At 39.0% G+C, this 24803-nt stretch overlaps 1 protein-coding gene across 1 annotated transcript; it reads right to left on the bottom strand.

Annotated features, from left to right (window-relative positions):
- Window positions 1–10233: 10233 nt before the first annotated feature.
- On the bottom strand, window positions 10234–24803 carry LOC129348066 (uncharacterized). The gene is made up of 2 exons (XM_055007417.1): window positions 24255–24803; window positions 10234–23923 (listed from the first exon to the last, which is right to left on the bottom strand). The coding sequence occupies exon 2, from the start codon at window positions 20429–20431 to the stop codon at window positions 19265–19267; it is 1167 nt and encodes a 388-aa protein (XP_054863392.1). The 5' UTR covers window positions 20432–23923; window positions 24255–24803; the 3' UTR covers window positions 10234–19264.

Here is a 24803-nt window from a genome sequence, read left to right as displayed (position 1 = left end):
GTCCAGCTGGTTCTGGGTTGTTTTTATGAAATGATTATATCTGATTTCACCCAGCAGTCTGCAGGATCAGAAACCAGTCCTCCCACCTGTAGAGAACTAGAGATCCCAGGACGTCAGCTCATGTTTATTCTGTTATTATCTAGTATTCTATGTGTCTGTATGAAGCTACTGTTCCTCCTCCAGTCACTGGTTCAGACTCTGTTCAGCTGATTCCTGCTGCCAGTAGAACTTTACTCTGACTACAGAGACGACTCTGAATGTTAATGTGGAGAAGTCAGGACTCCTCTGGAGAATTCTCCTGACAGTTTTGGTCCTTTGAGGAGGATTCCAGTATGTCTCCTCTGGACAGGTTGAAACCAGGGGAGTCAAGAAGTCCTGAATAAAGACCTCCGTCTGAATAAATGAACAAAGAGGCCAGTTGCTGCTGAACAGGAGAGTGACGGATCCAGAAAAGAACGAGTGTCTTCAAGTCAAAGGTACCCAGTTTGATTTGTCTCCTTCCAAGATACAATATTAGGAACCTGAAGTCCTTCGTTCTAGGGTGGTAGAACTTAAATCTTTGAGTCTGGGGAGGACTATGAACTATTGTTAACTACTGTTTAAACATATTGTTGAAGATCAAGACAATAAATGAGAAAATAAGGGATCTTCTGAGAGTAATCTCACTGGAGATGGCAAATGCATTCCTGAAACTGATAAAAACACCACAAAACATTTTTTAAAAAATGGAAAAATAAATATAGTTTTGATGGAAAACTCAATGAACAACAGCGAAAGAAACCAGTAGATAAAATAGAGAAGAGAGTGATGGAGATGAGAGGAAAAGGAAGGATTAGAAACAGCGAATCAATGGTTAAATCAGGCTAAGAAGCCGAGAGAAAGCAGAAACAAACAGAGCAGATGATGTTAGATGACAAGGACGATGTAAACGCTGTCAGAAGAAGACAGAAGAGCTGCTGGAGGATCACACCCTACAGAAGGAATCACACCCTACAGAAGGAATCACACCCTACAGAAGGAATCAGAACCTACAGAAGGTATGAGACCCTACAGAAGGAATCACACCCTACAGAAGGAATCACACCCGACAGAAGGAATCACACCCTACAGACGAAATCAGACCCTACAGAAGGAATCAGACCCTACAGAAGGTATGAGACCCTACAGAAGGAATCAGACCCTATAGAAGGAATCAGACCCTACAGAAGGAATCACACCCTACAGAAAGTATGAGACCCTACAGAAGGAATCAGACCCTAAAGAAGGAATCACACCCTACAGAAGGAATCAGACCCTACAGAAGGAATCACACCCTACAGAAGGAATCACAACCTACAGAAGGAATCAGACCCTACAGAAGGTATGGGACCCTACAGAAGGAATCACACCCTACAGAAGGTATCAGACCCTACAGAAGGAATCACACCCTACAGAAGGAATCACACCCTACAGAAGGAATCAGACTCTACAGAAGGTATGAGACCCTACAGAAGGAATCAAACCCTACAGAAGGAATCAGACCCTACAGAAGGAATCACACCCTACAGAAGGAATCAGACCCTACAGAAGGTATGAGACCCTACAGAAGGAATCAGACCCTACAGAAGGTATGAGACCCTACAGAAGGAATCAGACCCTATAGAAGGAATCAGACCCTACAGAAGGAATCACACCCTACAGAAGGTATGAGACCCTACAGAAGGAATCAGACCCTACAGAAGGAATCACACCCTACAGAAGGAATCAGACCCTACAGAAGGAATCACACCCTACAGAAGGAATCACACCCTACAGAAGGAATCAGAACCTACAGAAGGTATGAGACCCTACAGAAGGAATCACACCCTACAGAAGGAATCACACCCGACAGAAGGAATCACACCCTACAGACGAAATCAGACCCTACAGAAGGAATCAGACCCTATAGAAGGAATCACACCCTACAGAAGGAATCAGACCCTACAGAAGGAATCACACCCTACAGAAGGAATCACAACCTACAGAAGGAATCAGACCCTACAGAAGGTATGAGACCCTACAGAAGGAATCACACCCTACAGAAGGTATCAGACCCTACAGAAGGAATCACACCCTACAGAAGGAATCACACCCTACAGAAGGAATCACACCCTACAGAAGGAATCAGACCCTACAGAAGGTATGAGACCCTACAGAAGGAATCAGACCCTATAGAAGGAATCAGACCCTACAGAAGGAATCAGAACCTACAGAAGGTATGAGACCCTAAAGAAGGAATCACACCCTACAGAAGGAATCACACCCGACAGAAGGAATCACACCCTACAGACGAAATCAGACCCTACAGAAGGAATCAGACCCTATAGAAGGAATCACACCCTACAGAAGGAATCAGACCCTACAGAAGGAATCACACCCTACAGAAGGAATCACAACCTACAGAAGGAATCAGACCCTACAGAAGGTATGAGACCCTACAGAAGGAATCACACCCTACAGAAGGTATCAGACCCTACAGAAGGAATCACACCCTACAGAAGAAATCACACCCTACAGAAGGAATCACACCCTACAGAAGGAATCAGACCCTACAGAAGGTATGAGACCCTACAGAAGGAATCAGACCCTATAGAAGGAATCAGACCCTACAGAAGGAATCAGAACCTACAGAAGGTATGAGACCCTAAAGAAGGAATCACACCCTACAGAAGGAATCACACCCGACAGAAGGAATCACACCCTACAGACGAAATCAGACCCTACAGAAGGAATCAGACCCTACAGAAGGTATGAGACCCTACAGAAGGAATCAGACCCTATAGAAGGAATCAGACCCTACAGAAGGAATCACACCCTACAGAAAGTATGAGACCCTACAGAAGGAATCAGACCCTACAGAAGGAATCACACCCTACAGAAGGAATCAGACCCTACAGAAGGAATCACACCCTACAGAAGGAATCACAACCTACAGAAGGAATCAGACCCTACAGAAGGTATGAGACCCTACAGAAGGAATCACACCCTACAGAAGGTATCAGACCCTACAGAAGGAATCACACCCTACAGAAGGAATCACACCCTACAGAAGGAATCACACCCTACAGAAGGAATCAGACTCTACAGAAGGTATGAGACCCTACAGAAGGAATCAAACCCTACAGAAGGAATCAGACCCTACAGAAGGAATCACACCCTACAGAAGTAATCAGACCCTACAGAAGGTATGAGACCCTACAGAAGGAATCAGACCCTACAGAAGGTATGAGACCCTACAGAAGGAATCAGACCCTATAGAAGGAATCAGACCCTACAGAAGGAATCACACCCTACAGAAGGCATGAGACCCTACAGAAGGAATCAGACCCTACAGAAGGAATCACACCCTACAGAAGGAATCAGACCCTACAGAAGGAATCACACCCTACAGAAGGAATCACAACCTACAGAAGGAATCAGACCCTACAGAAGGTATGAGACCCTACAGAAGGTATGACACCCTACAGAAGGAACCACACCCTACAGAGTAAATATGAATAAATGGGAGACAGGGTGAGAGGATTCATACAGAGCTACCAGCTACCAGAGGAGAACCAAGCATTACTACATGTATAAAATATTAAATTCTTTTTCTTCTTAGTACTGATCACAAGTCAGTTGATATATTTCAAAGCAAAGCATGACATTTCTTTAATTTTTTAAGTGACTTTGGTTTTCATTTTACGCAAGTTTAAATGATTTATATGGAGTCACAGGAGTGCCACAATAAAATATAAATAAAAAGGAAATAAATAAAAGGAAACAAGTGTGTAAATATAAAGATAAATAAATAAGGAAATGAATAAAAAGGTAAATTTTGTCTTTGCTCTTCCCTTTTCTCTTTTTTTCCCTTTTATTTTTCCTTTTGTCATTGCTCAGTCCACCAAGTAAAAACAATGATAAAAGCCTTTGCTTTCACTTGGTGGATTGAGCTGTCAGTCAAATGGCTCTGGGCGGGGCTTCCTGTCCAGGTAGGTAGTCATATCCATAGATATATATAGAAGACTAGATATGCTAGTGCGCTGCAGCAGCCAGCAAATGTATGCACCTCCTCTTCCAAGATGAGCTGGGAAGTTTGAGTCCTAATCTCTTCCTGTGTTTGCTTCTTTACACCGCTGTTTACAGTTTAGACTGTTAGATTGTTCCAGATAAGTACAAGATTCTTCAGAGCCGTTCTACCACGAGCCTGACAGGAAGAACTCCAACAGCTACTGAATGTTCCTGTGGTCCCCTCAAGGCTACAGGAGGAGTCCTACGAGGACGAGCTGGTCCACCTGATGGTGGCCAGTCGCTGCGGTTCAAAGCCAACACCGACTACGTGGACTTCTACTGGACCACATGGAGGCCTTCAAACCGGACCAACAAGTTCAGCGACTCCCTGACTCGTGGGTCTGAGGACGCTGCTGAGCCTCGGTCCAGCCGGCCTCCTGTCTGTGGGTGTTTGAGTGCTGAGAGGTTTGTGGATGCATGTGAACATTCTGTGTTGAAACAGCAGCTTTGGACTCAGTAACGCCGGGAAAAAAATAGAGCTCCTTTATTTGTGACTTCCACTAAAAAAAACTGATGAAAATAAGTTTACCAGGGTTCTGACTGATAACAGATTATTAAATAATGAAAATAATAGTTTAAATATTCCTTTAAACAATCCTTTTAGGTCTACATTTCCTTTACACTGACTTCTTGGTAAATGTCCAAATATTTTGGGTGGAATATACCATTAAGCCCAATGTTCAAGGGTTCTTCTGGGAATATACCATTAAACCAACCTTTTAGGTAAATGTTCCAGGATGTTGGGTAGAATATACCATCAGATCAACCTTTTAGGTCTACATTGGAAGATTTTAGAGTAGAATATTACTCCAAACTATCCTTTAGGTCTACATTTAAGGTGGAATACTCCTTTACACCAAGATTTTTTGGTCTACATTGAAGGATTTTAGGTGGAATATTCCTTTGAACGAAATTTTTAAGTTTATGTTCCAGGATGTTGGGTGGAATATACCATCAGACCAACCTCCAAGGTCTACAGTAGTAAATTTTAGGTGGAATATACCATTAAACTCACCTTTTAGGTCTACATTGGAGGATTTTAGGTGGAATTTTCTTCCAAACCGTCTTTTAGTCTACATTTAAGGATGTTTAGGGTGGTATATTCTTCCAAACCAACTTCTCAGGTCTACATTTCAGGTGGAATATTCCTCCATACTAACCTTTTTGATCTACACTGAAGGATTTTTTCTAAACCACCCTTTGGGGTCTATATTGCAGGTTTTAGGTGGAATATTCCTTTTAACCAGCCCCTCAGGTCTCTTTGAGGATTTTGGATGGAAAACTCGGTTAAACCAACATTTTAGGTGCATGTCCAAGGATTTTTGGAGGAATGTTCCTTTAAGGTGGATGTGTGAGGACCTTGTAGGTGGAATACTTCCTGAAACCAACCTTTTAGGTCAACATTCAAAGATTTAAGGTGGAATATTCCTTTAAATCAACCTAAATTTCATGTTTTGATCATTATCTAGTGAGAAACCTCAATCCAGACTCCTCATAATGACGTTTGAGATTTATGCTGCTGTTATTTGTTTAGTCCAGACTAAATGACAGAAATCTACAACTGTAATTTTATTTCAGGACTCGGTTATTAAATGTCAAAACAATCCATGTGACTCTAAAAACTCAACAGCTTTACAAACTCTAAGATTAAACTCTCCACAAGGATCCAAAATAAGCTGGACTTCTACATGAGAGCTTTAATTATTCTTCATCTACTTCCTGAAAAGTTTGGTCACTAAAAAAGACAAAAACTAATATTTTCAGCTGAACTAAAGACAGACTGTGATTTTCCTGCTCACATGTTGTGTTGTTGTAAACTTCCTCTTTCAAATAAATATCCTCCTAACCCCCTGGAAACCAGCGTTTGTCCTGTTTTTGTGTTGCTCCTCGGCGACCCTAGACAGCCAGGTCCTAATGTTTTTTGAGCAACACACCATACTATGACGTTTTTACAATGATGGTTCTACTATGGAACCAGTTTGACATGTTCAGGTGTTCTTTGTGTGAAAACTCAGAGATTTCAGGTATCAGAAGGTGGTTTTCAACTTTCTTTGTTAACTTTCTGCTTCAACTTTAAACTAAATTTCCTTGACTAACCCCGCCCTCTGGACTTCCAGGAAGCTGTGTTCCTATTGGCTGTCCAGGTGGCTGCTTGGTGTTATCAGGAACACCTGAGCAGCTCAGTGTCTTCCTGCTTTATGTGGCTGCAGACAAACATTTCCTCTGTTTCTCTTCACCACAGAACTGGGTTTGGCTCCATTGCTTTAGTTTGTTCTTTAGACGTTGGCTTGAAGCTTCCAGCAGTAAAATCATCTTTAATGTGTTTCTTGGTGTGTTTTAGGGCTTTGTACTGGATAGTTGTCTTGGTAAATGTGGTTCTTTAGCCACAGTTAGCACATGGTCCTAATGTGTGCAGTGATTAGTGGATTTGATGCAGCTGAGTTGTGTCTTTATCTTGGCTGTAGTGAGTCTTCAGAGGTTTCTGCTCAGACACATTCTGTATTCTTGTTTGTGAACCAGCGTTGGTTGTCCAGAAGGTAAGAGTTCCTGTCCTGATTCTCTGTTCTCAGAGGTTCTCTGGTAGGCTGCAGGAGACTTTAGCATTTGGGTTGTGCTAGTTTGGTTTTTGTATGGTTTCATTTGGACGACTATCTTGAGGCCCCTCCATGTGGTTTAGTGAGGTTTTCTGGAACAGTTCTACAAAGCAACCTGCAGCAGAAGAGACTTTGAGAGTTTTTAGGAAGTTCTGGAGACCAGACTTTAGAGCAGCAGAAACATTTGTCAGCAGTTTGAGCAGGAGAAGGTGAGCTTCAGAGTAGAAATGAGAAGGAAACCTTCTTGACCAGTGTGGTGAGGTCCTGTACCAAGAGTTTGAGCAGGTTTTGAAGAGCCTGTAGTTCTTTGGTCTGGAAGCACAAGAAGAGTCGACTCATTAAAGGAGAAAACAGGAGATATTGTTGGTTCTTCTGTCGCTCTGCAGTTTCCAGTTTCCTTAAACTGAATATCAAGTTTATATTTTAAATGATTTCCCATGTGAGCCCAAGAAGATTTCAATAAACTCCCTCCATCCCCTGAACACAACATATTTTATTACCATGTTAAATCTTTTTTTTTTTATAAATATGTTTCTGAGTTTTAATCATAGTTTTAGCAGTTTTTTCTCTTTGCTTGTTTAGTTTTGTCATCTGTGTAAAAGGTACTAAACAAATAAAGTTGAATTGATAAACTGAATAATTGACTAATTCATGATTGTGACAACAGAAGTATTTTCATTGTGATTTAAGGGGTTGTTTCATTTTTAAGGTTGGGGTTAAAATCTTGACAGAAAAAAAGATTAAAGAAATAAACTACAATCAAAACAGCAATTAAATCAAAGGAAAAAAAATTAATACAATAAAACTTTTAAAAAGAAAATTAAACATTAAATACAATTAAATTATATTAAACAGACAAAATATTGAATTAATTAAATAGAAGATACAAAACATAATTATGAAGTTACACATTGTGAAACAAAAATATTAAACATTAAAGATGAAATATTTTAGACAATTAAACATTTAAAAAATACAATTAAACAAGAAGAATATTAAACATTTAAAAAACACAAAACATTTAATTAGATTATTAAACCTTTAAAAAGACAAAACATTTGATTAAAAATTAAATGTTTAATTAGAAAATTAAATCTTAAAGACAATAAAACTTTAAATAGGAATTAAGCAGAAAATACAATGAAGCATTTAAAAAGAAAATTAAACATTAAAAGGTGGTAAAACATTTAAAAAGAAAAACCTTAAAGATTTAATCTAGAAATTAAACATTGGGAAAGAAAAGGAAATTTTTCAAACAAGCCGATAAAACATTTGAAAAAACAATAATTAACATTAAAAAGACAAAACATTTGGAAATCGGACATTAGAAAAGAATAAAAGGTGAGAAAAGAACAAAACTAAACATTTAAGAAGAATCAAACAAGACAAAACATTTGAAAAGACACCAGTTAAACTTTAGATCAAATTAAACAGAAGAGACAATAAAAGGATCAAAAAGAGCAAAAACCTATAAAGTTCTTAAAGCGTTTTCTAGTCTGAAATGAAAACATCAAGTTGTTTCTTCAAACATTTCCTCTTTCTATGTTCTTGGTTTGATTGTGGACAGATTTACTAAGAACTCATTTCAGAAAACTGCTTTCCAGATAAAGTCTACTAGTAGTTGAAGGCATCGATCAAACTAATGTTACCTTCTGATCTCCACAAACTTTACTGTTCAGTGAAGAGAATCAAAGTTTGTTGAGGATTTCTAAAAAAAAACACAGGTGAAGGTCTGAGAAGAACTCAGATGGATGGTCTAAATGTGAAATCAAGACTCATGGTCACAAGTTTTAAGGCTTCTGTTAACCAGAAAGTTCAAACTAACAGAGAAGTACTGAGAAACTTTTAAAACTTCAGTCCTCAGACTGTCTGAAGGTTCAAACTAACAGAGAACTACTCAGGAACTTAGAAGATATCAGTCCTCAGACTGTCTGAAAGTTCAATCTAACAGAGAACTACTGTGGGACTTAGAAAATTTCAGCCCTCAGACTGTGTGAAAGCTCAGGTCCTGAGGACTTGGGAGGTCTGGAGGCTTTGGAAAGTCTTGGAACTGAGGGTTCCACCCTCCAGCACAAAGGCTGAAGTCCAACCTCCTGAGAAAAATGGTCGAGTCGAGACTCGAGTTAAAAAAAAAACTCGAAAACGACAAAAAATAGATGATAAATGCGCAAAAAAAGGTAAAATTAGTATCTGAGCGAGTAGCTCAGGGGGATAAGAAGAGAGTCTGCGGACTGGAAGGTCGCAGGTTCAAGACCCGCCACTGGCCTTTTTCTTTCTTTGTCTTTGTCAGGATTTTGTTAAAATTTAAGAAGTGACTGGTCTTGAACCAACGACCTGCAGCTCCATAGGCAAATCCTTAACTCACTGAGCTACAGATCAGATACAAAGAAATAAATTCGTCGTCCCTTTGACATCGTAGTTCCTGAAGTCACCACATGGGCAGGGCCAAGGCGGAGTCTGGGTGGAGTCAGGGCGGAGAGTAGGCGGGGAGGTGGGTGGCGGCCTCCCCCCTCTACTCCCCCACCTCCCCACACCGCCCACCACACCTTCCCCCGCCCCACGAGTTCTTCGAGTCTCCACGAGTTCTTCGAGTCTCCACGGGTTTTCCCGAGTTTCTGGAGTTTCCACCAGGTCGGAGGCAGAACAAGTTGTCATGAAGAGGTGTTGAAGTCGGCCAGGATGGACTGACTTTTTACAGCGACTAGAAGGAAGACCACTAGAAGAGCAGGTCTTTAACCACCATCCATAAAATCCATGGCGTCGACTCCAGAGAAATGAAGGAAGGTCAACTTTTATCAACCTCCATCCAGATGTTCAACTTCATATCTTTACTTGGACATTTTTAGCACCACAAACCTTTAGTATCACACTTTATTATCATTTATTAGGACTTTAATGGAATCCACCAGCAGATTTAGTTTTTGTTGACAAACTTTATTCTTGTCGTCGTGGGACTGCAGTATTTAAAACTCTTCCTTCTATTTGACCTCATGTTTATTAGTTTTAGTGGAGAAACTTATTTTAATTGTCCATTAGTCTCTTAAAAACCAAATAATAAATTGGATTAGTCAAGAGGTTTAAATTTCTTAGTCATATTTTAAATATGACAAAAAAATATATAAATAAAGCGTCTTGAGACAACTTGACCTGTAATTGGTGTTATATAAATAAAATTGAATTAAAACTGTATGTATCTTGTAATGTTGGAGTAATTCAGCCATATATGTTGGAAAACACATTTTCTTTGTCCATTAATCTGTTGATTGTTTTCTCCACTAATTCATTTCTTGTTTTGGTTTATAAAATGTCAAACACAAATATATTCAGTTTACTGTCATAAAAACCAAAAAGATTAACATTCATGATGCAGGAATCGGGCAGTTTTTCACTTTTTATCTTAGTTTATTCAGAAAGATAGTTGATAATGTGTGACTTGTTGCAGCTTGTGAGCCGTAAAAGGTTTTAATCTTTGGGGCCAAGTGTCAGAAAACATTTAGAAACCAACATCAGCAAAACACTCAACAAAGATTTGAACATCATTAAAGGGAAATCCAACTTTTGCATGACAATGTCTAATTAAAGGACATTTATTTCCAACGTAAATGTGTGATATTCATCCTCTGGAGCTTTCTCTTCACATCGTCTTCCACCTGGACTGGTTCGGTTGGGAGCATGTGCAACAAACATTTGAAAAACTGCACTTTAACATCAATGAATGACACTGAAGTTTAATCTCTACATAAATGAGACTGAGTCTGGATGTGCTGCTCTGTCATTAACTCCTAAGTTTAAGGAAAGTTCAAACAAAAGAGGACAGTTCAGATCAGACTTGAGAATGAGCTTATTCTGAACAAACATCTCAGACTTTCTGAGCTTCAGCACCTTTAGCAAGATATTTTAACAACAAGCAACTCAAGAGATCCAGAAGTTGAAGAGAGTTAGCTTTAGCTGAGCCAAAGAACATGTGGGACGCTAACCTAGCAAACATTTCAGACTTTTCTCTGTGAATTCTGAGAAATAATTTCCTATTTAATGACAGAGCTACACATCTTAACTCAGTCTCATTAAAACAGACTCTAATTCAGTGTCATCCATCCATATTAAAGTGCACTTACCCAAAATGTTTGTTGCATGAGCTCCAACAAAACCTGTCCAAGGTAGAAGGCCACTTTGACAAACAGGAAGTGGAAGATTCCAAGCAGATTTATAGAAGGGGGAACCAGACTGTACTAAGTGTGGTCGAGTATAGAGGGGTGTTTTGTGGGTTTTTAAGGCTGATAATGATTATTAGTGAGACATTTGGAGTAGATATTCATTTGCAGTAAATGAAAGTATTTAAAATCTTGGAGTTAAACTTAGAAAAACACAAACTAACAGAAAACTTTGTTGATACATTTTTGTTTTGTTTACAGATGTTAAGTTAAAGGAGTTTTATTCGTGACGTATAACCAATCAAATCACTCCAGAAGACAGAGCAACCACAGGTAGATAAAGGTTCAGAGCCAAAGTAGTGCCATTTTTAAATTTATTTATTACCGTAAATCAGTAAAAAATAAAATACTGATAATCAGTAAATCAGTCAGCCCACAATTACTACAATTCTACAATGTATGTCTCTTTCCTGTGACTTGTTATTTGTACAATATACGATGTATATGATGGTGTTTTTTCATACCAAAGGCTATACTATGATGTTTTCTAAGAGACATATGATGCTACTCTGGTTGTTCTGGCTCTGGGCTGCTGCACTCCTCCTCTGTTGTTTTCTGGATTGTACTCAGCTGCATGCCTTCGTCCATCCGGCCTCCGTTGACTCGTCCCGCCTGCCGTCTCTGGAGCTGAAGCTGGATTGGAACAGACCAAAGTACAGTCCAATCACGATGCCAGCTGCCTCTCGAAAGGCTCCTTCATCTGGCAGGTGGCAGCACTTCTTCTGAGGGGAAGCTGAGCTGGTCCAGCAGAACTTTGGAGATGTGTTCCAGTGGTTGGTGGATGTGTGGGGAGATAGAGAGGGACCTTTGAAATGTTCACAAAGGAAAACAGGGAACCCATTGGTAGTTTTAGTTTAGGGTGCTACTGCGGTGTGTTTTGGGGTTTTAAGCCTTGTCCACACGTAGCCGGGTATCTCACAAAAACAAATTTATTTTTCTATGATTCGGCCTATCATCCACACGAAAACGCAGATTTACGTCATCAAAAACGATTCTTTTTAAAAACTCCGACCAAAGTGAAGATTTGCGAATTCTCCGTTTCATGCGTCTGCATGTGGACATCAGTAACCGGGGTTTTGCGTTTCAAAACGTCACCGCCTGCGACAAAATATGTTCTTACGTCACATATGCGATCTGTGTTTACATTCGGTAATAGTATGGATGCTCTCACAAGGTTTTGGGCGCTGTTTCTTGTACAGGCGCTTTTTACTTGCTTGTTTTTACAAGCCCAGATACTGCTCCACATTCAACAACACAGGCGAAGGACAACGTTAAGGACGGTTATTCTCCACCACCTTGCTAGGATTTGGGGAACTACTGCCACCTAAAGGTCCGGCATGCTTATGAATGTGCTGAAAAACGCACTTATGCGGTTAGGTGTGGATGAAGTTTTTTTTTCTAAAAACGAGGTGGTGTACGTAAGTTTTTTTCTAGACGGAGGGGGCAGGATATTCGGTTTTACAAAAACCCAGCTACGTGTGGACAAGGCCTCAGAGGTGAAAAGGAAGAGTTTTTTTTCCTATTGATTATCTTTTACTTTGTTCCTGGTTGGAATGTCCATCAATGTCAACATGAAGTTCACTTTTAGTTCTGTTTATTTATTTTTATTTTACTAACACCCATTTGCTTTTAACCCTCTCACATGTTGTGTTGTTGTAAACTTCCTCGTTCAAATAAATACTCGTCTAAGCCTCTGGAAACCAGCGTGTGGACTGTTTTTGTGTTGCTCCTCACCTCCTTCAGACAGCCGGAACAAAACAACGCTTTGTGGAACAAAGGCTAAACTATGACGTTTATTAGACCAAAGGCTATACTCTAACGTTTTTATACCGACATGCTATACTATGACATTTTTATAGCGACATTCTATACTATGACGTTTTTAGAGCGACATGCTATACTATGACGTTTTTAGAGCGACATGCTATACTATGACATTTTTATAGCGACATTCTATACTATGACGTTTTTAGAGCGACATGCTATACTATGGCGTTTTTAGAGCGACATGCTATACTATGACGTTTTTACAGCGACATGCTATACTATGGCGTTTTTAGAGCGACATGCTATACTATGACGTTTTTAGAGCGACATGCTATACTATGACGTTTCTGAAGCTGCATGCTAAACTATGACGTTTTTACATCAACATGCCATACTATGACGTTTTCACAGCGACATGCTAAACTATGACGTTTTTAGAGTGACATGCTATACTATGACGTTTTTAGAGCGACATGCTATACTATGACGTTTTTGAAGCTACATGCTAAACTATGACGTTTTTACATCAACATGCCATACTATGACGTTTTCACAGCGACATGCTAAACTATGACGTTTTTAGAGTGACATGCTATACTATGACGTTTTTAGAGCGACATGCTATACTATGACGTTTTTGAAGCTACATGCTAAACTATGACGTTTTTACATCAACATGCCATACTATGACGTTTTCACAGCGACATGCTAAACTATGACGTTTTTAGAGTGACATGCTATACTATGACGTTTATAGAGCAACATGCTATACTATGATGTTTTTAAAGCGACATACTATACTATGACATTTGTTGGATGACATGCTATACTATGACGTTTTTACAGCGACATGCTATACTATGACGTTTTTACAGCGACATGCTATACTATGACTTTTTAGAGCGACATGCTATACTATGACGTTTTTACAGCAACATGCTATACTATGACGCTTTAAAAGCGACATGCTATCCTATCACGTTTGTAGAGTGACATGCTATACTATGACGTTTTTAGAGCGACATGCTATACTAAGAAGATTTAAGAGCGACATGCTATACTATGTTTTTCATGCGACATGCTATACTAAGACGATTTAAGAGCGACATGCTATACTATGACGTTTTTACAGCGACATGCTATAGTATGACGTTTTTACAGCGACATGGTATAGTATGACGTTTTAAAAGCGACATGCTATACTATGACATTTTTAGAGCGACATGCTATACCGTGAAGTTTTTAGAGCGGCATGCTATGCTGTGACATTTTTAGAGCGACATGCTATACTATGATGTTTTCAGAGCGGCATGCTATACTGTGACGTTTTGAGAGCGACATGCTATACTATGATGTTTTTAAAGCGACATGCTATACTATGACGTTTGTTGGATGACATGCTATACTATGACGTTTTTAGTGACATGCTATACTATGACGTTTTAAGAGCGACATGCTATACTATGACATTTTTACAGCGACATGCTATGCTATGACGTTTGTTGGATGACACATACTATGTTTTTACAGCGACATGCTATACTATGACGTTTTTACAGCGACATGCTATACTATGACGTTTTTAGAGCGACATGCTATACTATGACGTTTTAAGCGCGAGATGCTATACTACGTTTTTAAAGCGACATGCTATACTATGACGTTTGTTGGATGACATGCTATACTGACGTTTTAAGAGCGACATGCTATACTATGTTTTTAAAGCGACATGCTATACTATGACGTTTTTACAGTGACATGCTATACTATGACGTTTTAAGAGCGACATGCTATACTATGGCGTTTTTACAGCGACATGCTATACTATGGCGTTTTTACAGCGACATGCTATACTATGACGTTTGTTGGATGACATGCTTATACTATGACGTTTTTAGAGCGACATGCTATACTATGACGTTTTTAGAGCGACATGCTATACTATGACATTTTTATAGCGACATTCTATACTATGACGTTTTTAGAGCGACATGCTATACTATGGCGTTTTTAGAGCGACATGCTATACTATGACGTTTTTACAGCGACATGCTATACTATGGCATTTTTAGAGCGACATGCTATACTATGACGTTTTTAGAGCGACATGCTATACTATGACGTTTCTGAAGCTGCATGCTAAACTATGACGTTTTTACATCAACATGCCATACTATGACGTTTTCACAGCGACATGCTAAACTATGACGTTTTTAGAGTGACATGCTATACTATGACGTTTTTAGAGCGACATGCTATACTATGACGTTTTTGAAGCTACATACTATACTATGACATTTGTTGGATGACATGCTATACTGTGACGTTTTTACAGCGACATGCTATACTATGATGTTTTTAAAGCGACATGCTATACTATGACATTTTTAGAGCGACATGCTATACCGTGAAGTTTTTAGAGCGGCATGCTATGCTGTGACATTTTTAGAGCGACATGCTATACTATGATGTTTTCAGAGCGGCATGCTATACTGTGACGTTTTGAGAGCGACATGCTATACTATGATGTTTTTAAAGCGACATGCTATACTATGACGTTTGTTGGATGACATGCTATACTATGACGTTTTTAGTGACATGCTATACTATGACGTTTTAAGAGCGACATGCTATACTATGACATTTTTACAGCGACATGCTATGCTATGACGTTTGTTGGATGACACATACTATGTTTTTACAGCGACATGCTATACTATGACGTTTTTACAGTGACATGCTATACTATGACGTTTTTAGAGCGACATGCTATACTATGGCGTTTTAAGCGCGAGATGCTATACTACGTTTTTAAAGCGACATGCTATACTATGACGTTTGTTGGATGACATGCTATACTATGACGTTTTTAGTGACATGCTATACTATGACGTTTTAAGAGCGACATGCTATACTATGACATTTTTACAGCGACATGCTATGCTATGACGTTTTAAGAGCGACATGCTATACGTTTTTAAAGCGACATGCTATACTATGACGTTTTTACAGTGACATGCTATACTATGACGTTTTAAGAGCGACATGCTATACTATGGCGTTTTTACAGCGACATGCTATACTATGGCGTTTTTACAGCGACATGCTATACTATGACGTTTGTTGGATGACATGCTTATACTATGACGTTTTTAGAGCGACATGCTATACTATGACGTTTTTAGACCGACATGCTATACTATGGCGTTTTTAAAGCGACATGCTATACTATGACGTTTTTGAAGCTACATGCTAAACTATGATGTTTTTACATCAACATGCCATACTATGACGTTTTCACAGCGACATGCTAAACTATGACGTTTTTAGAGTGACATGCTATACTATGACGTTTTTAGAGAAACATGCTATACTATGATGTTTTTAAAGCGAAATACTATACTACGACATTTGTTGGATGACATGCTATACTATGACGTTTTTACAGCGACATGCTATACTATGACGTTTTTACAGCGACATGCTATACTATGACGTTTTTACAGCGACATGCTATACTATGACGTTTTTACAGCGACATGCTATACTATGACGTTTTTAGAGCGACAAGCTATACTAAGATGATTTAAGAGCGACATGCTATACTAAGAAGATTTAAGAGCGACATGCTATACTATGTTTTTAGAGCGACATGCTATACTAAGACGATTTAAGAGCGACATGCTATACTATGACGTTTTTAGAGTGACAAGCTATACTAAGATGATTTAAGAGCGACATGCTATACTATGACGTTTTTAGACCGACATGCTATACTATGGCGTTTTTAAAGCGACATGCTATACTATGACGTTTTTGAAGCTACATGCTAAACTATGATGTTTTTACATCAACATGCCATACTATGACGTTTTCACAGCGACATGCTAAACTATGACGTTTTTAGAGTGACATGCTATACTATGACGTTTTTAGAGCAACATGCTATACTATGATGTTTTTAAAGCGAAATACTATACTACGACATTTGTTGGATGACATGCTATACTATGACGTTTTTACAGCGACATGCTATACTATGACGTTTTTACAGCGACATGCTATACTATGACGCTTTAAAAGCGACATGCTATCCTATCACGTTTGTAGAGTGACATGCTATACTATGACGTTTTTAGAGCGACATGCTATACTATGACGTTTTAAGAGCGACATGCTATACTAAGATTTAAGAGCGACATGCTATACTATGTTTTTAGAGCGACATGCTATACTAAGACGATTTAAGAGCGACATGCTATACTATGACGTTTTTAGAGCGACAAGCTATACTAAGATGATTTAAGAGCGACATGCTATACTAAGAAGATTTAAGAGCGACATGCTATACTATGTTTTTAGAGCGACATGCTATACTAAGACGATTTAAGAGCGACATGCTCTACTATGACGTTTTTAGAGCAACATGCTATACTGTGACGTTTTTTAGAGCGACATGCTATACTATGACGTTTTTACAGCAACATGCTATACTATGACGTTTTTAGAGCAACATGCTATACTATGACGTTTTTAGAGCGACATGCTATACTATGACGTTTTTAGCGCGACATGCTATACTATGACGTTTTTATAGGGACATGCTATACTATGACATTTTTAGCGCGACATGCTATACTATGTTTTTAGAGCGACATGCTATACTATGACAATTTTATTTTTTTTTCAATTCAATTCAATTTTATTTATATAGCACCAATTACCGTCAAATTGTGTCAAGACGCTTTACAGAACCCATATGCCTGAACCCCAGAGCAGCCCTAAGGAGACAGTGGCAGGAAAACACCCTTTTAACAGGGAAAAAAAGCCTTGAGCAGAACCTGGCTCTTAATGTGGGGGACCCATCTGCTGCTGGCCGGGTGGGTTGAGAGGGACAGAAGAGGTAGAGGGATAGAGGTAGAGAGGTGGGGGGGGGGACACAAGGACCATAAAACACACAGTTTGACACATGGATGATAAGACAGATGATACATGCAAAGTGCAACTAACATGGAAACTGATTATAGTTTACTGCTATGGTGTATGGCTCTGGCATTAAATATACGACATATATAGCTGGTGGTAAATTCAAAAATATGTAGATGAGCAAATCAAATATAGTGAGGGTGATGCAAAGTAGATTGATGGAAATGGGCAGCTGGAAGCAGTGGGCTGGAGGAAGGTCAGCAGCAGCAGCATCCCACAAATGGAGATTAGGCCAGTTGGTGGGAGAACAACCACAGATCTGAAGCATCCAGCTCTGGGATCAGGGACACTCGGAGAAAGGACACAGGGAGAAACAGAGTGAGTGTAATGCAATAATGGTATATATATATTAAATATAATGCTAGATAGAGAAGGGCTCAGTGCATGTTTGGGGCCAAATACAATGACTTCAGTCTGTTCTGAATTTAGTAGTAAGAAATTATCGGTCATCCAGGTCTTCATGTCCTTAAGACAATCTTGCAGTCTAGCTAGCTGATTAGTTTCATCTGGCTTCATAGATAAATACAATTGAGTGTTGTCAGCGTAACAATGGAAATCAATACAGTGCTTCCTAATAATGTTGCCTAAGGGAAGCATGTATAATGTGAACAGTATTGGTCCTAAGACAGAACCCTGAGGAACTCCATGATTAACCCTAGTATGCTCACAAGAGTCATTGTTGACATGCACAAACTGGAACCTGTCTGATAAGTAGGATTTAAACCAGTCCAGTGCTGTCCCTTTAATGCCAATAGAATGTTCTAGTCACTGTAATAAAAGTTTGTGGTCGATTGTATCGAATGCTGCACTAAGGTCCAATAAAATAAGTATAGAGACCAGTCCATTATCTGACGCTATGAGAAGGTCGTTAGTAACTTTAACCAGAGCTGTTTCTGTGCTATGATGCACTCTGAAGCCTGACTGAAACTCTTCAAACAAGCTATTCCTTTGTAAATGTTCACATCATTGATTTGCAACTGTTCTTTCCAGAATTTTGGAGAGAAATGGGAGGTTGGAAATTGGTCTATAGATGGCTAAAACATCTGGATCTAGAGTGGGCTTTTTAAGTAAAGGTTTGATTCCAGCAACCTTAAAAGCCTGTGGTACATAACCTGTTACTAGAGAGAGATTAATCAGATCTAACATTGAGGAATTAATTAAAGGTAAAGCCTCCTTGAACAGTCTAGTTGGGATAGGATCTAAAAGACATGTCGATGGTTTGGATGTAGAAACTATTGAAATGAGTTCAGAGAGATGTATGGGAGTGAAAATTTCTAAATATCCATCTGGTCTTACAGCCAATTCTGAAGTATCTGTACTCGATGATACATCTGTGACATTTGTAGGAAGGGCCAGATTAATTTTTTCTCTATTCGTAATAATTTTATTTGTAAAGAAGCTCATGAAGTCGTTACTGCTCAAAGCTAAAGGAATACAAGGTTCAACAGAGCTCTGACTCTTTGTCAGCCTGGCTACAGTGCTGAAAAGAAACCTGGGGTTGTTCTTGTTTTCCTCTAATAAAGATGAATAATATGTTGTCCTGGCATTACGAAGAGCTTTTTTATAAATTACTAGACTTTTTTTCCAAGCTACATAAACTTCCTCTAAATTAGTGGAATACCACTTCCTTTCCAGCTTTCAGGACGCCTGCTTTAAAGTCCGCAGCTGGGAATTATACCAAGGAGCAGGTCCTCTCTGAGACAGAACTTTCTTTTTTACAGGTGCAACACTATCAAGTGTTGTACGCAGTGAGGCTGCAGCATTATTAACAATATAATCCACTTCTGTGGGGGTAAAATTATAATATTTCCCTTCCATTATATCAGTAAGTGGTGCTGGACTAAATAGAGAGGGTATTATTTCCTTAAATTTAGTCACCGAATTGTGAGACAGACATCTACTGTAATGATATTTATTCTTAACTCCTATACAATCTATTGTTGTAAATTGAAATGTTACCATAAAATGGTCAGAAAGAAGAGGGTTCTGGGGAAATACTGTTAACTGTTTGATTTCTATGCCATAAGTCAGAACGAGGTCAAGGGTGTGATTAAAACTATGAGTTGGTTTATTTACATGTTGAGAAAAACCAATTGAGTCTAATAATGAATTAAAAGCAGTCGTAAGGCTGTCACTGTCCACGTCAACATGAATGTTGAAGTCACCCACAATAATGACTTTATCTGAGCTGAGCACTAAATCAGATAAAAAGTCTGAGAATTGAGATAAAAACTCAGAGGAAGGAGCAGGAGGACGATATACAACAACAAATAAAACTGGTTTCTGAGCTTTTAAATCTGGATGAGAGAGACTGAGTGTAAGATTTTCAAATGAACTGTAACTAGGTTTAGGTCTCTGGTTCATTTTTAAGCTAGAGAGGTAAATTGCTGCCACTCCTCCTCCTCTGCCTGTGATTCGAGGAACATGACAGTTAGTATGACTAGTAGGAGTTGATTCATTTAGACTAACATATTCTTCCTGCTGCAACCAGGTTTCAGTCAAACAGAACAAATCAATCTGGTTATCAGTTATCAAATCATTTATTAACAGAGATTTAGACGAGAGAGATCTAATATTTAACAGACCACATTTAATTGTCCTGTTTCTTCGCTCAGTTGAAATAGTGGTATTAATTTTAATTAGATTTTTATGGTTACTATGTCTTTTGTTTATTTTTGATTTGCTTAATTTATTGAATTTTGGTGGTCGGGGGACAGACACAGTCTCAATAAAGCTAACTGAATTACTGGAGGGTGACAGCTGAGAGGAAACTGCAGAGAGGTGTGGAAGACTACAACTCTGCATCCTGGTCTGAACTCTGGGTTGTCATGCTTTAGGAGTTCTAATAAAATCAGCCATATTTCTAGAAATGAGAGCTGCACCAGCCAAAGTGGGATGGATGCCGTCTCTCCTAATCAGACCAGGTTTTCCCCAGAAAGAGCTCCAATTGTCTATAAAGCCAATGTTGTTTGCAGTACACCACGTAGACGACCAGCGGCGAAACGATGCCATACGGCTAAACATATCATCGCTGGTCAGATCAGGCAGGGGTCCAGAGAAAACTACGGAGTCCGACATGGTTTTGGCAAAGTTACACACCGATGCCACACATGCTATACTATGATGTTTGTTGGACGACACGCTATACTATAGGCTTTTTTAATTGACATGTTACTATGACGTTTTTTTTGTTTTAGTTTTTTTTTTGTTTTTTAGCAACATATAAGAATTTGAACAGTTTTAAAAATTACTATACTTTTACTTGCGCAATGAAATACTATTCTATGGCATTTTTAGATGACACATTATACTCTGATGTTTTCTTGAATAACATACTATTTTGACAATATACTGCAGTATGACATTTAGGTTTAGTCCTGGGTTTAGTCCATGTCATCCTGCTCCTGTGGGACAGAGTTTAGTGTGTGATTGTAATTCTGTTCAGTGAATGGATAATTTATGAAGATATGTTTTGTTTTTGCTGAAGCACTTTTTTTTGTTTAGTTGGCTGATGTGGTCAACTTGAAGCTGTTGAGTGTGTGCGTTAAAGTCCTCCAAGACCAATGCTACAAAGTGGTTGCTGGAGTTATTTCAGTGATGCAGATATTTATGGAAAATACTGAAATGTGGTATGCACATCCAGCCACAGAACGTTCATCCATATTTTACATGAAGAACCATTTTCAGTTCTCCCTGCCCTTGCTGTTTTTTTTCTGCTTTTTTTTAAGCTCAGTCTTTTTTTTTTTATTATCCCTTAATGTTATCTCTATAAGATTTTAACAGGCAAAATGCTCTTAAAATACACCACAATGCAGGAAATAGGATCAATAATTTTCTAAATTTTCTGGGGGAGGGCCTTGAGACCCCCCGTCAGCATCCCGCACAAACCAAATCTCACTCTAAGGTCTGGTCACAAGTTGGCAGCCCTGTTCATATCTATGGACGTGTCCTATCTACTGATTCACATCTATGGACGTGTCCTATCTACGGATTCATATCTATGGACGTGTCCTATCTACGGATTCATATCTATGGACGTGTCCTATCTACGGATTCATATCTATGGACGTACCTGATCCCAGGATTCCTGCCTGACGTCAGATCCCAGCATGGCTGAAGTCAAGTGATGTCACCGTAGCGCTTCGGCTGATTCTACCAGCAGACACTGAAAGGACTCTGATAGTTCGGTAAGTTAATGTTTATTTTGTTAACGGTGCCGCTTTTAATGCACTTTATATGCAGTTAAACTGGAGAAAACAGTAAATCATTAACATTGTTTAATGACTGATTCACATGTTGTAGTACGTATTCCTGCAGTGTAGATTGGAAAAATAAACTCCCAGAATATGATCAAAGTAATGATGAACACTACAGGTATTAGATTTAATGTTCCAGCAGTTGGACTGAAAGAACCTTGTAGATCTTTTTCTCACTTAGTGTCTTTTCCTTCCAGCCTTGGTCTGGATCATTGGGAACATCTGCTCTGATGGACTGAGAGCTACAGAGAACATGAACATCCAGCTGTGGTTGTCTGAAGAGTCTTTTCTCCTTCATCATTGTGAGGAAGAGCAGCACTGATGTCTTCCTCATCCTTCCAGTAATAACAATAATGCTGCAGATTCAGCTCCTCTCTTCAGAATACAACTTGTCTGGTGACTGTTCAGTTTTTACATTTCACTGTCAGCAACACATTGTTTATTTCATCTGTTTACTCATCTTCACAGTTCAGAATTGTTAAATAATGTAGTTTTTAAATGTGCAGTAAAGGGAATAATGAAGCTCTTGACCTGAATGTGTTGCTGTTTTAATGCTGCATATCTGCTATAAATAACATGGACTTTTTAGATTGTATTTCTGCTACAACAGCAGAGACGCAGTTAAAGGTGATAAATGGAACCTGTGAATACTAAGAACAGAGAATAATAAACTGCTGAGAGTTGGTCTGTCCTTCTGTAACTGAAAGTTAAACAGGAAGTGGTTCACTGAGGATGTCATCCATTCAGTCTCCTTCATCACATCCAGATGAGGTTTTCCTTCTGTTGGCTTCACTCAGAAGATCCTCACAGTGAACATGAGACACCTGAGCTGAAGACAGACGTCACAGTATCAGCATCAACAGCAGAGGTTCATTTTAAAGTATCCCTGGAAAGATTTCCTATTTCATGTTTTCCAAGCACTGAAAGACAGAAAGGCCTGCAGTCATGTCAGCTTTAGGGGAGAGGATTTTATTATCCAGCTTATCTGTGCTGTAATTTAATGTAATAACTGTAGTGTTCATCGTTATTTTGATCATATTCTGGGAGTTTATTTTTCCAGTCTACACTGCAGGAATACGTACTACAACATGTGAATCAGTCATTAAACAACGTTAATGATTTACTGTTTTCTCCAGTTTAACTTCAGAGACTCAGCAGATATTCAGGACTACTGACAACACAGAACCTTAACCTCACTGTTTTAATCACATTTAGGTTTTCTAAACGTTACATTAATGTGAACCAGCGTCTCCATGAACAGTTTTATTAACTAAATGTACCACATTACACGAACACAACACACTTCAGCTGTTTATGTAACCAAGTATCAATTTGTCCCTCTTTCAATAACAACAAAGATGAGATCAGATTCAAATGTACTCAGCAGGAATTTATTCTGGGTCTGGCAGTAGTATGCTACCTTAGTCCAATAAAATAAAATACTTTATGGACTGGAACGTACCTTCCCTTTAAATCAGTATCTGGTTAACTCAAATTATGTTCTTTTATTTTTTTAGTGACACAACCACAAAAATATATATATAGAAAAACTAATAATAATAATAATAATAATAATAATAATAATAATAATAATAAACCCTGTTCAGCTTTGATACAAATGATGTGACTTAGTCCCACAACACAAATAGTTGCCAACAATTTAAATGAAATATCCCAACTCAACACCTTGTCAAATGTCTCTTTTCAATCAGTCTCTTTGCAATGTTTATCAAAAGTAAACCAGTCCTTTCATTCCAGGGTAATGAACAGTCACTCCTCTCCACAAAATTGTGGTGATCCACAATTTGGTATTTCTGAGTGCAAAAACAAAAACTCCCAGCAATGAAACTAAATTTGGGTACCCAAAAAAATACTATAGAGCTCTATAGAAAGAAAAGTTTTTGTTTCTGATACTCAAGTTGTCCACGAGCAGAGCTGGGTGATGGCTGGCGACCAGTCCTGGGACACAGCGGTCTCTGCCGGACTCCGGGCCACTTCACAATGTTAGCAGATCGCTAGCTAGCCTCTCGGTCCACCCGCGCTAGCAGGAAAAAATACAAGTGGTGACTTGATGTGAAAGACGGCTAGTAGAGACTGGCTACAGCTCAGCCATGTCTTCTCCCTTCTCAGCATTATTCAAGTGCTAAAGTTTTAAACTCTGTACAGTGTATACAATATTGAACATACATAAGCAACGAATCATTCATTTACAAACCTGTTTGCTGTTAGCTTTCAGCTATGAATTAGCGGTTAGCTCGCGATTAGCATCTAACATCGAAAAATGCACATTTGCACCTTCATGTTTACACATACACCAGCAACCTCTTTATACAACACAAGCACAATCACACGGCATCATTATATGTGCTCACCTAGCAGGAAAAAATACAAGTAGTGACTTGATGTGAAAGACGGCTAGTAGAGACTGGCTACAGGTCGGCCATGTCTTCTCCCCTCTCAGCATTATTCAAGTGCTTCCCGCGAACTCCCACTCTGAGGTCGCTGCTCTACAGCCGTAAAGCAGAGCTTACTGTTGTGACTCTTAAAGAGACAGTGGCCGTTTCTCAATTCTAAGAACGCAAGTCCGTACTCGCCTACTTGGCGAGACCAGAACGCATCGAGGCTGAAGTGCAGTTGGAACGCCAGCGTACTTGATGACGTCACCGCCTCGGTTCATCTGCTCCGGTTATTTTGACCGTGAAAAACAACGAAATGGAACAGAAATAATAACACAGCCCTGCATGTTCACGTTTTAATATTAAAATAGTTACTGTGTATATATATTCAGGTTTGTGAGATCGTTATAATTTTTTTTTTTTTTTAATGTTTTAGAGCGGGCTGCACAGTGGCGTAGTGGTTAGCACTTTCGCCTTGCAGCGAGAAGATCCCTGGTTTGCGTCCCGGCTTTCCCGGGATCCTTC

This window comes from Amphiprion ocellaris, chromosome 23, assembly GCF_022539595.1.
Source record: "Amphiprion ocellaris isolate individual 3 ecotype Okinawa chromosome 23, ASM2253959v1, whole genome shotgun sequence".
NCBI classification, from domain to species: Eukaryota; Metazoa; Chordata; class Actinopteri; family Pomacentridae; genus Amphiprion; species Amphiprion ocellaris.
The sequence above is the reverse complement of the archived record's forward strand: the minus strand, read 5'-3'. Positions and strand labels throughout refer to the sequence as shown.

Coding starts and splice junctions, on each gene's coding strand:
- LOC129348066 (XM_055007417.1), bottom strand. CDS start 20,431: ATGCAGAGTTGTAGTCTTCCACACCTCTCTGCAGTTTCCTCTCAGCTG.